Raw genomic sequence first — 17173 nt, 5'->3', positions numbered from 1 at the left:
AAAGCATCTGTTGTATGCACACTGTGTAATAAACTGTTTTTAATAATGCCTTATGAGTGTAATATTGTTAGATTATTTACTGTGGTTGAGGTTAGAGGGATCCTGTTCAGTGGTTTGCTTTAAATCAACTCTCCTCCCACCTTCACTTGTTCTCCACAGTGCTCACTGGACACTGAACTGAATGTACGTCCTGCTCCTTTAAGGCTTCCACAGAGATGTGAATTATGACTTAACTGTAGGAGGGTGGTGCTTAAACAAACGGTGACAGTGACTGGCCATGTGACCACTACCAAAGGACTCCAGATCACCGAGAAGCTGAGATCAGCAGAATCAACGGAATATCGTCACACTTCTGTCTGTTAAAGACTTCTCTTGCTGGAATTACATTTTTGTGACATTCAGATAATCCAAAAAATATTCGGATTTCTCTGAAGAGACCGGTTGAAAGAATAGTTGTTGTTTTTAATTGGCGGGTATTAAAGTTCAGTGAGAACAATAGCTATTGGGCAGTTTAAGCGAGTGTAATTTGTTTTATAAACTATTTATTTGAGACACAGAGGAATTAGTGTGTGGAGTCCAGTGCCCAGTGGCTGCGGTGTCCAGGACAACCAGACGCGCCAGCGGTGCTCAAGGATTCCTCTCACCTTTACGCAATTACCGGAGGGCAGCGGGCGTCATCGCGTTACTTTGGCGAATTACTCGCGCTTTTTCTACTCCGGAGTACCGCTGGTGACAAGAAGCCGGTGTCAACATGCTGCAAAATGGAAACGGAAATGAGAAGCCGCTGCAAGCGCCAATGGCTGAGGCAGAGCCGGACTCCCCGGCCGACGAGCCGAAACTGCAGCAGACCGCTCCCCCCGCAACTGACAGAGAGGACCCGGGCGGCGACTCCACACACTTCGCCTTGCCCGAATATCCCAAAGTGGATATAAAGCGCAACGCGGTGACGGACGAGTATAAGATCTCCAGTAAGGTTCTAGGCTTAGGGATCAACGGAAAAGTTCTTCAGTGCTTCAACAAGAAGACTGGAGAGAGGTGCGCGCTGAAGGTACTGAAGTCACCTGACACACATGTTTGTGTTATCAACAGGGAAGTAGACAATAGACCCCTTCAGCTCTGTTTACACTCCCCATAAGTAAACTTCTACTTGCCCAGTCAGCACAAAGTTAGATTCAGTGTAGTGCAGGTCACTTACAGCATCATGGAAGACTTTTAAGCATTGTGTGTGCCAAATGATCCCGCTTGAGAAATAGTTTCACTTTGTTTTTAGTTGTTTTAGAGCTGTCAATCATTTTGGAACAGAGCGGAGGGATACTGTGAGCATTTAGCTTTTAAATAGAAACATTTGTAAATTATATAAAAGTGAGTTTACTTGTGAGTCTGTAGCCCAGATTCAAAAACATTGGCCCTTTATTGAGGTCAGATTTCTGTCACAGACATACAGGACAAACACTGAAGCTGTTAAACTGTTCAAACTGTTACAAAGTTGAGGCGGCCAAAAGAGCACAAATACCCGGCATCGGTGATGTGAATATACATGACTACATTTGAAATTATGGATATGATTTTACACAAATATAATTAAAACACAAATACATTTTTCTCCCACAAGTGACAAACAAAACTCCTCTTTGTGTCACTTTGTTCAGAGACCTACGCTCATGTCAAGACGATGACTGGCGTACAAGCATGTCTGGGCTCTGCTTTTCATATTGGGTTTGAAATATACCGCTCATGTTGCCCACTGAGCTCACATGATGCTCGACACGTGGACAGGTTGAGCGTGAAGCCGATCACTGTATATCAGATGCAAGTTAATTAAAGGCCGCATTGGTCACCCAGCCATGTGCCCTGATATGTACGCTGCTTCGTGGGGGCACGTGGAGTTTGACAGTGGCACCTTGTTCTGGGGGGCAATGGAAAACTTGAGCACGCCCCCTTTAGAGGCACACAAGCTCAGGTCGTCAGGCTGTCACCACAGACTCTGGTGAGAGATTTACTGGCTTACACTAATCCATCTGGATCTGAGCTGCCAAAAACGGGCAGCAGTGGCACAAGCAGAGCGGAGCTGTAGAACCAGACTCTGGGACAGATAGAGAAACAGAGGATGAGAAAGAGTGAACTGCAGCAGACAATAGGGACTCAAAAACAAGGGATGAAAGAGCAAGAGGGATCGGATGCCTCATCGTGTCATGTCAGAGAGGGAGAAGAACACGGTTTAGAAATGACAGCGGAGAGAAAGATAAATAAATATGTATATATACTGTATATAAAGTCGTAGTAGAAACTTCTTGCTGGCTATAAAGCGAAGGTGTGTTAATCTGTGGAAACGGTTTGCTGTGTAGTCATGTAACTGCTGACTGCATCCATAAAAGCATCGCTTGGTGCTCGACAGACCTCAGACTCCACCAGAGAAAGCTGTAGCCGGCCAGCGTGACCCCAGCTTCGTGGTAGCACCACAAACCCACCACTCTCAGCGTCTGAATCAACTTTGATCCCTTAAAAGGCTTTGAGAGATGAGAAATGAAACACTCGTAAAATCACAAAACACTTTCTCTATAACAGCTCTCACTGGTGTCTGTGTGTGTTTGTTTGCTCGTGGATTGTACTGGACTCAGTGACGGAGTGTACCTGATAGAGTTTTTATTTGACTTCATTACCATTCAAGCTAATTTACCACTTGTCTGTATTGTTTTAATCTCAAGGCAAAAAGAGAGCAAAAGGAAATAACCGAGAGTGTTTGTGACTGAGGAGAGTTGACCAGCTCACTGGCTCTTTAATTAAGTGTTGCTCTCAGCGCTAAACGTAGTGGATGGGTGGTAACGATGTAATCCACCTTGCAGCAGAGCTGGAGGGGAGCCATCCTGTTAATGTCATTCAGTTCAAGTCATCAGGATTCGTCTGACTCCCTAGAGCAGGGAGCCCCGTGGTGCGCGGCAGTCCTCTTGAGCACTTTAACTGTTAAAACCTTTGGGGGCACGTATTTGGCCGCTGATCGTTCCATCTTAGCGCCTGAAGTGCCTTCCAGCTTAGCACGTGGAAAGCTGTACAAGCCACAGGTTCGTGTACCGGCAATCCAATTCACAGTTCATGTGTTTGTGTGTGTGTTCACCACTGTGATCAGGCCTTTGGCATGATTGTGACACATCTGGGTTTCCTCTGGGAGCCACAGACACCAAACTGTCGTAGAAATTCTCAATAGTTTGATAAGCTCTTCATGGAAGAGACCTGGTGTACCAAAACCACAATCAGATCTTACGCAGGTTCGCTCCAGGCCACCGGTGAAACAAGTTAATCAGTCTCAGAGGTTTGCAATTCAAGCTTATTACCGGCTTCGACGGCAGCATGGAGGAAACATGCTGCAGGACTGAAGCGCCACGAGGTTGTCGTGAATGAATGCAACGAAAGATCCGTTCTGGTTGAGGATATATTTTGATCCCCTGACTTTTCCTCCCGTGCCATCATGAGTATGACGTTCATGTTGCCCTTTGGATGAATTGTAATGACTTTAGTGATCCCTTCACTTTTCATTGATGAACTGTATGCCACTCTGTTGTAGACTTCATGAGCAGCGATTTATTGGTAGAAGTTGTAAAGATAAATCACCTTTTTATCAAGACAGATCAGATCAGGACTCTCTGAGCCGCTAATATGTGACAGAGTTTAAACATGCTGGAGCCATATAAGTGTGTGTGTGTGTGTGTGTGTGTGTGTGTGTGTGTGTGTGTGTGTGTGTGTGTGTGTGTGTGTGTGTGTGTGTGTGTGTGTGTGTGGCTGTTAAACTCATTATCATGTATCATGTGTGTGTCTCAGTGTGGGTTATCCACAGAGATCTGATTGGTTTAGAGGAGTGTGAGGATGTGGTTGATTGGTATATATATCACGATCGGGGGCAAGCGTGTGTTTAGTCGTCATGATATGGCCTCACATGAGACAAGAGTCCATCAGAAGATTAACTGTCTGTCTCATTCTCTTAATCGTCTCTTTGCCCCCCCCCCCCCCCATGTTTTATTGATGTATTTAATCCAATACAGTCCTCTTTTATTGGAGCCAACTCTGGTTCAATGCAGGAAATTAAGGAAAGCAGCTCACATGCTATCTGCTCTGATTAAAGTCGTAAAGCTTCAAATGACACAGCAGACACAAACCTGCCCACTCCTTTGCTTTACAAAATAGGACACACGTAGTTGTAGATCAGACGAATAAGTCACCGGAAACCCTCAACTTCTACTTTCAACACGCTGCTGCTCCGAAACACTCGGCCCTCACTTCCTCTTTGACGTTAGCGAGCTCAAACACAATGTTCTTTTCACATTTTGAGAAGTTTAAAGTCACCTGTTAGAGAACACGGGTTTGTGTGTGTGTGTGTGTGTGTTTGTGTGTGTGTGTGTGCGTTTTGTACGTCAATGAGTCAGCCTCTCTGTGTGTCATGTACTCCAGGCTCAGGCCTTGTGAACAGCAGGAGATCACTCCATTCCTGTCACAGCCAAAAATACACCCTGACTGAAGATGTGTGCTATGTCAAGGTCCAGCTGCTGGTGTGTGAGTGTGTGCGCGTGTGTGTGTGTGTGTGTGTGTGTGTGTGTGTGTGTGCGTACTTATGTCAAATGCACATCCTGACCAGGCTGCCTTACGGATTGTGTTTGTCCTACACTTAGTGGGTCAGTGGAGACAGTCAGTTGCATCGATGTTGCTCATTATTATGAGCTTTTATTTGTCTCTTACTGGGTCGACACTATTGAGGCTCACTTTTCACCAACTAAAACAAAACAAAAAGTACTTAATATTGAACCACGTACGACTACATTGATGGTGTAGGTCACAAAAAAGTATGAATAAATTAAATATAAGTGTTTTGACCAAATGATTATAATATTTGACATGATGCTACACCTGACAGATTTTAGATCATTACAACATCAACAATGATTCTTTCTGATATCAACATCAGCGCCGCAATTATCAATCATTTTCATCATTGATTGAACCGCCTGTTATTTTCTTGATTGATCCATTAATTGTTGATACAATAAAATATTCATCACAGTTTCCTAAAGTCTAAAGTGACACCTTCAAACTGCTTGTTTTGTCCAACCAACAGTCCCAAAGCCAAAGATATTGAATTTACAGTCATAAAACAGAGAGACGCAGCAAATCCTCAAGAGAAGCTGGAACGAGGAAAGAAAATGAAATGACTCAAACAATTAATTGATCAATCAAAGTTGTTGCAGATTGATTTTCTGTTAAATTTACATGAGACCAAAAGCTTCATAAATGTAAAGCAAAAAGGTGAATTTTGTGAGTTTGCTCTGAAACGTGAATTCTGACGATTACATGATGACATAAAGGTGATGATGGGATTCCACTGCAAGTCCATCAATGACAATATTGAACCAGCGTAGAATCTAGCAATATAAATGAATATATGAAGCTGGTCAGTCCTGTCATACTCATTGAGTTTCTACGAATCACTAATTCAATGCATATTCATCATATCACATCTCTGTGTCTCCCAGATTCTCTACGACAGCCCCAAAGCCAGACGAGAGGTGGAGCTCCACTGGCGAGTATCAGGAGGGCCGTATATAGTTCGCATCATCAGCCTGTATGAAAACATGCATCAGGGAAAGAAGTGCCTGCTCATCATCATGGAGTGGTAGGACTCACATTTCACCACTCCACCCATCAGCTTACACACTCTCACACACACACACACACACACGCCTGACAACGATCTATTCCCTTATGTCTCCATATTTGGTGATATAAATAATGATTCAATTCCATGTGTCGTAAAATAATTGATTAGACAAATGATTTAAATTGGGCAGTGATGAGTGAGTGAGCTATTTTATTATCAGGCTCAAACTTAAGCCTTACAGTGACTACAGTGTGTCCTAAATCACAGCTCTGCTCTCTCTGATCTGCCCCGCGGAGCACAGATCTTAATAAGGAGGATGATGGGGATTTATTCAACGAACCTCTTTCAAACAAACGTTGCCCAGAACATGAGAAGTTACAATGACTCTGCTCAGATTCCACAGGTTTCCACTGGAATATTTGCATTTGCTTTGCGATGAATAAAGAACACAAGCTCCGTAGCGACCAGACGTGTGACCCGACATATTTATTTCAACAAGAGGCCGCTGGTACAAATCAACACACTTTGTGTGATCGCCGAATCACATCTTTATAAACACATCAGACTGAAACTGTTGCTTCAGTTTTCACAGCAGGTTTGTTTTGTCTCATGAAAACAATCTGCGTATTACAGGACTCGACTAAAGCCACTCTCTGCAAAGTTCTGTCGGAAAGTCATTTTTCCAATATATTGAATATGTTCTTGTGTTTTCACGCAAAGTCGAGCCTTAAGCAGAAGCTTTGTGCCACTGGGAGCATGTTAGAGGTCCGTCATAAGGCCTGAGGACGTCTGCACTGATGGTGAGAGAGAGAGAGAGCTTTGACGTAGATACATTTAGCTGAACTTTGTTCCTTTTATTGCCGCTCACTTGTGAATGGAAAAAAACAATAATTCAGTGGAACAGAAAGAAACCACAGAGGCTGACAGCCGAGAAATGACACCGTCCTCTGTAACTTCAAGGGGATTTTAGATAGTGATTAACTTCTCATCATCACATTTAGTGACAGAGCAACTGTTTGCATTGTTCTGTGTGTGTGTGTGTGTGTGTGTGTGTGTGCTCTCTCAGTGTTCACTCACTGCTTCCTGTGTGAGCGAGGGTCAGAAGAGGACAGTCAATTCACATATAGACTTCTCTTTCACCGATCTGTTCATCTGTGTGTGTTAGGAACCACAATAAGTACGCTCTTACTGAATGCTTACTTACCTCCGTGTCAGCACAAACATTTGTCTGAGTAGCGGAGCGGAGAGTCTCGGGCATCAGAGAGCCGTTTGATGAGTGGTTGTGATTCTGAAACTGTCTGAACTTTAAAAGAATTAGATAAGAATATTTTGGTACTTTTCCTTTCTTCCGTATTTCGGTTCGGTTTTCCACTCTGTTTTTTTCTGCTTTCACTTTCACGCATCATTTCTGAAACTGAAAGCTTTCGGTGAAAGTGTTCAACAGATTTCCACTGAAAACCAACCCAGCGGATTTTCTGTGACGTGTGTTGCATTCGACACATCATCACAGAGACGTTTGTTTCATGATATATAGCTCATTTATTCTCTTTGTTGTGGAACAACGTACAAAAAATCCCATTCTTTCCACCGACAGTAAATGCACCAAATTAGCGTATAGCGGTCAAAACCTTTTGCCCTTCCGGGGTCAAACACCTGACAACCACGGCGATTTCAGGACCGATATACCCGAGCCCAGGACATGAATACAGCGCCACCTAGGGCTGGGCGATATGGCCTAAAAATAAAATCTCCGATTTTTTTACAAAAAATCCGATTCACGATTTAAATCGATTTTTTCCCCCACAAATTTTTGCAGATGACAGAAGCTGTTGAAAACAATTTTTTATTTTATTTTGTGATGATTTTCCCTCGTAGGTTGATAAAAATAAAGTGCAAACAAAACCTGAACATTGTAGAAAGGTGCCTGTAGTATACAAAAAGTATTTGGTCACTCTTTTGTTTGCCTGAATCATTTAAATATAAAATTAAATTAAAGATAACATTAAATGGCATTAAATAGTAGCCTTCCATTGTAAACAACTGTGCAAATGTAACTTTTGACAGTAAGCTTTTCTAACTGAATACACTGATACAAACACAGCATGAAATAAAATGTATGTGACCCTTTACCATTCACATTTTCAAAAGTCCAACATCTGATCTAACATCAACATAACATATTTTGCACAGTAAATAAGTGCATGTAAACAAAATCAAGTGCATTCACAACATAACCAACAGTATTAAACAGTAGTGCATGTTTTTTCTAAATATTTTTTGCCAGGAAGACAGCGTCGCTTGTGCTCCCGCGGTCCTGCTCCCTCCTCAGGGCGCAACACTTCTCCCACTCGGCGGCATGCCTCTGTTTGAGGCTGTTTGTTCTGTGTCAGATGACACGAACCCGAACCATTTCCAGACCACCGAAGACACATTCTTCCCTCTCTTAAGAACGAGAGCTTCACTGCTGGCCGCCATTGTTTTCGTTTGTAAACAATGCGCGCGCACTCAACTACGGGAACCCAACGGGGGGAGGGGTGGGGGCGATTTTCTCGATTTTCAATAAAACACATCGCCTTAAAGCACACATTCGAATTAATCGATTAAATCGATTTATCGCCCAGCCCTAGCGCCACCCAATGTACACACAAAGAAATACAGTTGTATTTACAACACCATATTTGGCTCTAACACTAACTGTGGGAACGATTCCATTATAGTTACTTGGAATTTTGTATGGCCAATAACATGTCACTGCTGTAGTCATGTCAGCTGATCGTTTCAAAATCACCTTCAGTGTACTTTGCACCTGTGACGTTTACCTGCTACACTGTGCCTGTGGTGCTGAGTGCAGATGCATTGCCGTTCCCCAGTGTCTTGCGCTACATGACACAAGTAGAAACGTATGAAGGCAAATCACAGTCAATGTCCACGAGCACAAATGAGAATAGATTAAACTAACCAACAGTATATAAAGGAGGTAAAAACATGCAACATACACTTTAATGCAGCAATGATATATATCCTAAAAACATCGGATATCATTGTAAAACACTGACAGGGAACATTTTAATGCACGGGTACTTTTACTTTCGGTACTTTAAGTACATTTTGCTGATAATAAAATACTTGACTCAGGTTTTGAATGCAGGACTTTTACTCGTAGTGGATTGTTTCATCAGTATGGTGCTAGTACTTTTAGTGCAGTGAAGGATCAATCATTTTTCATCCACTAATTCAGTGATTTAAGTTTGGGAACTCACTTGGCAAACAGTTAATATACAAACAGGGGTTCCTAACCTTAGCTCCAGATCCTTGACCGGGTCAAGGGTCATTTTATCTGTTAACTTCTGTAAACACAACAGTATGATTAAATATGATCACATCATGTTTGAATCAATTAAGATCAAAGGGTTTCTTTGAGCTGTTTGTCACAAGAGGTTTGACGATGAAATGCACATAGTATGGAATAGAAAGATGGATTTAAAAACAATCTGTGCAACTTGACTTCAGTTTATTTACAAAAGAAACACATTGAACAATTGTATTTCAAAACGCTTTAGCACATTGTATTTCATCAGCCTCTACAGTCTGAAAAGTTAACAAGCTGTCAGAGAAATGAATATTTTCCTCTGAGATGTAGTAAAAAGTACAATATGCGGCTGTTTGAGTTGCACATGCGGGACCTCTACACACACACAAATCATCTAATTTGTGCTCATGGATATTGACGGTGATTTGCCCTCAATGAAAGGCTTAAATTCAAATATGGAGAGCATTTAACAATTTGAAAAATGTTCTTCCTACATTTTTTTTTTCTACCGAAGGCGAAAATATCAAAATGAGAAAAGAAGATTATTACTTGATTATTACTATCAAGGTTGATATCTGTGATACAGAGACGACATTATGCCCTGGATCGTCGTTTGTACATTTTGTAAATGTGTGTGTACGTGTGTCTGCAGTATGGAGGGAGGAGAGCTGTTCAGCCGAATCCAGGCCAGAGGAGACCAGGCCTTCACTGAGAAAGGTGAGGACTGATGGACTGTGATGGATGTGAGAGAGAATAAACCGTTATTAACGGGGAAGAACGATATAAGGCAGCCATCTTGGCCAACATTAGACAGAGAGTTATATATATGTTCCTTTCTGATCCCCGTTTTATTTGTATCTTTTGTTGTGTGATACTGGAATTGCTTCTGGTTTGAGAGTGTGTTCTCCTCTTTTCCTCCCAGAGGCTTCTGAGATCATGAAGGACATCGGCACGGCCATCGAGTATCTCCACCACATTAACATCGCGCACAGAGACATCAAGGTGCAGAGCGATCAAGAGTCAAGACCTCCACCGAACTCATGAAGAACGTGATCCGTTCTGGGTCATTAAAGAACATTTTGTCATATTTCTTTGTTCTTCCTCTGCCTCCTAACCAGCCAGAGAACCTGCTGTACACCCTTAAAGAAAGAAATGGGGTCCTCAAATTAACAGACTTTGGCTTTGCTAAGGAGACGACGCTACACAACCCTCTGCAGACCCCCTGTTATACACCGTACTACGTGGGTATGTTGCTTTATCTTGCTTTTAAAAGATTTTCTTTTTTTTCCTGACATGTGAACTGTTTGAGGGAAGGCTTGGAAACATTGTCATGTATTTTTGTACATGGTGTTTCTATTATTTATTTATTTTTTGATAAGAAATACAACATACAATATTTTTTGCCACTGAAATCCATTATATGTTTTGAAATCGATTTCTTTGTGTTCATGTTTTGCCAATGATAAGCTCCTGAGGTTTTGGGTCCGGAGAAATATGACAAGTCATGTGACATGTGGTCTCTGGGCGTCATCATGTACATCCTGTGAGTAATGGACGTGGGGTTGGGTCGGGGGCCTGCTTTGTATGATTGATTTGGTGTATGGATGCCTTTAAACAAAGCCTTCAAGGTTTTAAAGGTCGTCTGTCTCAACCTGTTTCTCTCTGTAGGCTGTGTGGCTTCCCTCCGTTTTACTCCAACACCGGCCAGGCCATTTCTCCGGGGATGAAGAAGAGGATCCGGATGGGCCAGTACGAATTCCCCAACCCAGAGTGGGCTGAAGTGTCACAGGAAGGTGTGAAGCCCCCTCTCCAAAAACACACTCACACTTAAACATTTCAAAATGCTTGTTTTTCTCTCCATTTCCAGCCCCTGAAAATGTAGTTTTTGAAAAACATTTTCCAAAATACAACCTGCTATCAATGGAATATTAAACTCATATCTTCAACCACACATTTGTGAAATTATCACATCATGTGGGTGAAGTACTGCACTTTGCTTTTAGACAGCTTCAGTTTACGTCTACACCTTTTAGCTTCTCGTGTCCTTACCTAAGTGCAGTCTCTTTAAACACACATTTTCCAACGATGGTAAACTATGGTGTCTCTGTCTGCTGCCATGCAGGTCACAATGGCTCTATTTGGCTCACTGGCTTTATTTCCTGCTGCTTTTCCTTCAGTTTTACTTCTAAAGAAATACAACAAACGCTCTATGAGACGTCAGAGACAGATAACTAAAAACACATCATGCAGCTGGTGTTGTCCTCCTAACCAACTGCGATGATGACAGTGCATGATGCTGTGCACACGCTGTCATTTGCACACGCTCACTCTTTCCTCTCAAGTAATCCCATTCGCTGTGAAAGTAGGCCAGTCTGTCCCTGAGTCCTTGAAAAGCTCCACAAGACACACAATTAGGCATGTACGTGTTCTGCTGCTGATAATGTAATTGTCTTTGCATTGCCTTTGCTCTTCCAGCCAAAGATTTGATCCATGAGCTGCTGAAGACGGACCCTAACGAGAGAATGACCATCACTCAATTCATGAACCTCCCCTGGATTAATGTAAGAATCTGAGGGTCAAGTACAGATAGACATTGTATACTTCCTGTACTGCTTCCTGTTTGTCTGCGCATCTGTTTGCTCGTATCTACAGCTGCGGTTTTATGCCCTCTGCAGAAGTCTATGGTGGTTCCCTCCACTCCGCTCCACACCACCCGGGTGCTGACTGAGGACAGAGAGCTGTGGGAAGATGTGAAGGTCAGAAGCACAACAACACTGACCCCCTCTGGTCACATATTCACATTACAACCTCTAAACTCAAAGCTTTAGGTTGTCCCCAGTGTTACAGTGCCACTCCTGCAATTCAGTATTACACATCTGTAAATGTAGGGAGTAGTGAGAGACAGATTAAAAAAAGAATGGTCAAAATCAATGAGGCAGAGGCCGAGGTATCCTGACTTTTAGTCTCTAGTAAGGGGCAAGCTCTGAAAGTGCTGGATCCTACGTTTCCCAGAATGCAACTCAAGAGCATCTTATATGCATGCCTGGTAAATACCCATATGCTTCAAACTCCTCTCCCTCAGTTTGTGATACTCTTTGTTAAAATGTGGAGTCTCCAAGCCCAAACTGAGATACCCCCTGATGACATCACTGTGACATCATCGGGGTCATTTTCTCAGCCCTTACAAAACTCGTCCAGAACCACAGAAGACATACAGTATACAATAGGGGTGTCACGGATCACAAACCTCACGGTTCGGTTCGGATCACGGTTCAGGAGTCACGGTTCGGATCATTTTTCGGATCAACAAAGAAAAGGGGAGGAGACAAACATAACTTTGCTTTCCATTTATTCATTAAAGAACTTCAAGAACACTTAAAGCAAAGAACTTTGGGCGATAGTCTTACATGAAAACAAAAATATTGAAGATGTCCAATTTGAAACAAAATGAAATAAATAAATAAAAATAATACATTCAAGAATTCTGTTAAGTTTAAGTGCAACATGAGGTATGTTGATATCCTCGTCCTTTGATCAATACTGAAAGAAAGAAACAGCCAGTGAGCTAGCTTCCACTGTTTACACTGAACTGAACTGCTCGGCAACAACTTGGGTCTATGTTTACTTCCTGTCAGGTCATTCAAATACACAATAATGTTACATTACTGTGACATTATTTTCAAAAAGATGAGAATATCTCCATTGTCTGGGGAGAGGGTCGACCTTTCTGTGGTGAGTGGAATATTATTGGGCCTGTCCAGCTTCACTCTGATACTTCTGTCAGCACCTGAACCAGGTGTGTGTCTGTGTGACTCTCACAGAGGGGGCGTGTCTACAGCACCTGAACCAGGTGTGTGTCTGTGTGACTCTCACAGAGGGGGCGTGTCTACAGCACCTGCCCCAAGTGTGTGTCTGTGTGACTCTCACAGAGGGGGCGTGTCTACAGCACCTGAACCAGGTGTGTGTCTGTGTGACTCTCACAGAGGGGGCGTGTCTACAGCACCTGCCCCAAGTGTGTGTCTGTGTGACTCTCACAGAGGGGGCGTGTCTACAGCACCTGCCCCAGGTGTGTGTGTGTGTGACACTCACAGAGGGGGCGTGTCTACAGCACCTGCCCCAGGTGTGTGTCTGTGTGACTCTCACAGAGGGTACAATATCGGTACGATACAGTGGAGCCACGGTTCGGTACGGTTCGGTACAGTAGAAAACTATAAATGCCAGAGAAATGTACTTGATGTTAAAATATATTTATTCATTACAACTAACATCATGAAGTTATTCTTTGACTTTGAACAATGATGGAACTATACCTGAGTGACTCATCTTCTGGGGTGTCTTCCTAGCAACACATAAGCATAAAAAACAGAAACTGCTCCTGAATGTTATGTAGTATTGTTACTTACATCTTGTATTGTTACTTACATCTTGCAAAAGAGATTTTTAATCTCAATGGGACTACCTGGTTAAATAAAGTTTTTTTTATTCAAACGTATTCGGTTCGTCATGCGTACCGAACCGTGAGCCTCGTACCGAACGGTTCAATATGAATACGCATATTGTTACACCCCTACTAAGTAGTACTATATGACTGGTAAACAGATTTTTGTGTGTAAAAAAATGTATGTGATTGCCCCTCCAGTGATTATAATGATTACCACATGAAAGCCAGCAAAGGAAAATTGCTATTTTTATTTTATATTTTTACACCCTTCAGTCAATGAAACTAATTAAAATGCTTCAAACCTAGGACTTGATGGTCCCCCGATAGCCAATAGGGGGAGGCAGTGGTCACAGTCTTGTCTGTACTATGAGTTAGTTCAGTGTAACTAACATTTAACACACACACATGCAGTTTGTGTTTAACACACACACTTAAACACAGAGGATCTTAGCTGCCCTGTGGTGGTTTTTTTTCCAATTCCGTTTCTAGATTTACGCAAAGCAATGTGTTTCCAGAACAAGAACGCTGTTTGCTCTTATCAAGTCACCGTGGGCTTAATGCACAGTGCTGTACGTAATGTACTGCACAGTTGTGGCTGTAAATGTGAGCGAACATCATGGAGAGAATGGCACATTCCTCCACAACAGGTGAATGAGAAGGTTTGAAGCGACACGCTGTGAAAAGAACATTTCCTCAAAAAGATACGGACACAATACGCCTCTGTTCATTCTACGTCGTGCAAAACATTTCACGGATTGCACACTCTTGAGCAACCACTTCTCAAAAAGCACAAAAACGTTACACTCTTTCTACATAGGTAGACTGACACGACTGGCAAGTGGCTTCAAATCGTGAACCATAAAGGATGAAGTGTTCGAGGCTTCACGTTTCCAGCGCTGTAGCTCTCAGCTCCAGTTTGCAGACCAGTCTTCTCTTGTCCCCGGACAGTGATGAATTGATCTTTCCCAAACTCGTAAAAGTGTTCAGTTTCTCTCTACCGTTTCCACTTTTGGTTATTTTTACCTGCACTTCCAATCCGTTAGTGAAATATGAGTACTTTGACATTTTGGGAAGCAGGCTTATTGGCTTTTCGAGACTCTCATGTCTGTATGTTAAGGTTAAAGCCAGCAGTCGGCGATCTTAGTGTAGCATAAAGACTGGAAACTGTTGTCCAATGGTAATAAAAAACACCTACCAGCACCCCTAAAGCTGGTGTGTAAAAATGCAAAGTTGTGTTTTTTTACGGAGGGTTATGTGCCGGACAGTGTCTATGCCAGCAATCTGACCATTTGGTGCTGGTAGGCTGATCTTATTACCTTTGAACAGAGCTATGCTAGCTCTTTCCCTCCGGTTCCAGTCTTAACGCTAAGCTAAGCTAAGCTAACCAGCTGCTGGCACCAGCTACATGTTTACTGTAGAAATGTAAGAGTGGTATCAACCTTCTCATCTAACTCTGCAAGAATGGGAATAAGCATATTTCCAAAAATGTTAAACTATTGCATGTCTGCACTGATTAGCTCAAATCTATTGATGTAAAGGGGGTAAAAGTTGCAAAGTCAATATTTTAAAAACTCCTAAAGCCCCAGTTTAAATAATTTCTTTGTTGAGAATAGGGTTCAACTGAAGTTTACTTGCAACATCATATTATTGCCCTGTATCGTATCATCGCTGCCCTCTTCGCTGAACTAACACGCTGTGCCCTGTCTCTCACAGGAAGAGATGACCAGCGCTTTAGCGACCATGCGTGTGGACTATGACCAGGTTAAGATCAAAGATCTCGACACCTCCAGCAACCCGCTGCTCAACAAGAGACGCAAGAAGGCCGCTGCAGGGGCCAAGAGTGGCTCCACGGTCTGCCAAAGTCAGTGAGACGCGGAGGACTGTTGGTGGAAACCCAAGCGGGACAGCCGATTGTGATGGCAAGCGGTTCACAAGAGGGCGTAAAAGCTGATTTGTGCAGGAGAAGATAATTCAGAGATTTGCCCGAGACTCTTGAGAGACTGGATGTCGAGGAAATAAAGGGACAACATAGGAACAACATCACAGTGAGAGCTGGACATTTAGAAGACGTATCAAGACATGATAGCACCTGTTTCTCCTGTCAGTGGCAGAAATCAACAGCTCTGTTCACTGTGGTTTTATCTGTTTTTAATCATTTTTATGTCTGTACGTCATTTTTAGACCATGCCAGTTTGTAAGCGTGTCCGTGTGCAGACATGGAAGTATTTCTAGTGTTCGTGTTTTGTGTATTTCAATGCTGGGTTGCCTATTTGAGGTCTCCTTTTGTAACTATGCACCAGTGTGCAAATCACACACAAAGAGAGACGAAGCAACCTGTGGACAGACTGAAACTAGTGCACTCACTATTACCTGCGTGGTGTTAACGCTGTCCGTCAAAGCAACGCCTGACACTGACTGTCTTGTCAATAACATCCACTGCCTTCGACCCCAGTGAGTATTTTTCATTGAAACAACAATAAAAATGGCCCCACACGTATTACCCTGCAGTGACTTTCCCTCTGTGTCACTGCTGCAGATCAACACTGTGTCTTCTTGATGGAGCTACGAGAGGCAGCACACAACCTGTCTGCTTCCTGTGAGTGTGAGGCCAGAGCGCTTCTTGTTTTAGTGGCGTCATGGTTGTGACACTTGTCTTGAGGAAGGTCTTGCGCGTGTGTTTATGGGGGTTGACTTAGCTGCTTCCAGTAAATAGGGGCTGCAGTTTCACGTCACGTTAAAACATCAGCAGTGCAGCCTTTCGATAATGGAAACCTCATCTATCAAGTACATCCACTCCGTGTAGAAATTGGATTTGTTCATACGGTTGTAAATAAAACTTTATAAAGCAAAGCTTCACGTGTTTTTTTTCCCCCGAGGACCTTGGAACGATTGCTTTTGTATTCATGCCTTTCAGGCTTTGTGAGGCCGCTATAAATAGCAGCAGTGGAATAGTTATTTGGGATGCAGCTATCTGGAGTTAGACTTGGAAAGGTCAACAATATTATATTTAGATTGTATGTTGAGTACCTTTCCCCCACTTTGATCACATGCAGTATTTAGGTGATGGGTTAAGGGAAGCTTATCATAAAAAACTACTTGGCTTCCCCGCAGTAAATACAGGATGTCAGCCATGATTAGATGTGGCCCAAATAGAGCACGACCTCTCAGCTGTTGTCCGCTGCTCCGTGACTTTGAGTATAAAAGCTCTCAGAATAGAACAACAGTGTATTTGTTGGTGGAATTTTACAGAGTTTTGCAAATGATATACTTCCTCATGAGGTGGCAGTCGTAGGTACTTTTCCTTTGTTCGACAGCCTCCTCACAGACAGGCGCAGTCATGATTACACCAGGTATCTGTAACACCACTATGTTGACATAATAGTGTCTCATGCACATGCTATTTGAGTTACTTCACACAAGTCACTGATCCTCCCCTTCCAGCCTCCTTGACATTGGCTCACGGAGACGCCTGACTACGACACGTTTTTTCAGCAATATTCACAGGACAGACACAGAGCTAGGTCTCAAACGCTTCAGTTACATTTCTTATTATTATTTAGGGGATTCGATTGATTGATCATTTTCAAGTGTACCGTTATTGTAATACAGGCTGCAGTCAGACACAGTACCTCCTGATAAAAGACATATCTCTCCAAAAACTGTGCAATGAAAGTTGTATATATACATGACATAGCCTGGCGTGTAGAGCAGACTGAGGCGTAATCATTGACTATTACATGGTCATGTACGGTTATTTTTATTGCATTGTTATGTTTACAGA

At 42.7% G+C, this 17173-nt stretch overlaps 1 protein-coding gene across 2 annotated transcripts; it reads left to right on the top strand.

The window, feature by feature from the left end:
* Window positions 1-341: 341 nt before the first annotated feature.
* Window positions 342-16233, top strand: mapkapk3 (MAPK activated protein kinase 3). 2 transcript variants are annotated; one of them, XR_013773136.1, is made up of 11 exons: window positions 342-1048; window positions 5517-5656; window positions 9604-9668; window positions 9874-9953; window positions 10070-10196; window positions 10419-10494; window positions 10620-10744; window positions 11427-11512; window positions 11627-11707; window positions 15106-15843; window positions 15929-16233. XR_013773136.1 is itself a non-coding variant. In XM_079296897.1 (10 exons), exons 1-10 carry the CDS (start codon window positions 752-754, stop codon window positions 15259-15261), a joined length of 1233 nt encoding a protein of 410 aa, XP_079153023.1. In that variant the 5' UTR covers window positions 342-751; the 3' UTR covers window positions 15262-16233. The 2 variants fall into 2 exon arrangements, 1 of the variants encoding a protein (XP_079153023.1); XM_079296897.1 differs by having other exon boundaries at window positions 15106-16233.
* Window positions 16234-17173: the final 940 nt, after the last annotated feature.

This window comes from Melanostigma gelatinosum (assembly GCF_949748355.1).
Source record: "Melanostigma gelatinosum genome assembly, chromosome: 3".
NCBI lineage: Eukaryota > Metazoa > Chordata > Actinopteri > Perciformes > Zoarcidae > Melanostigma > Melanostigma gelatinosum.
This window is presented reverse-complemented; position numbering and strand designations above follow the sequence as displayed.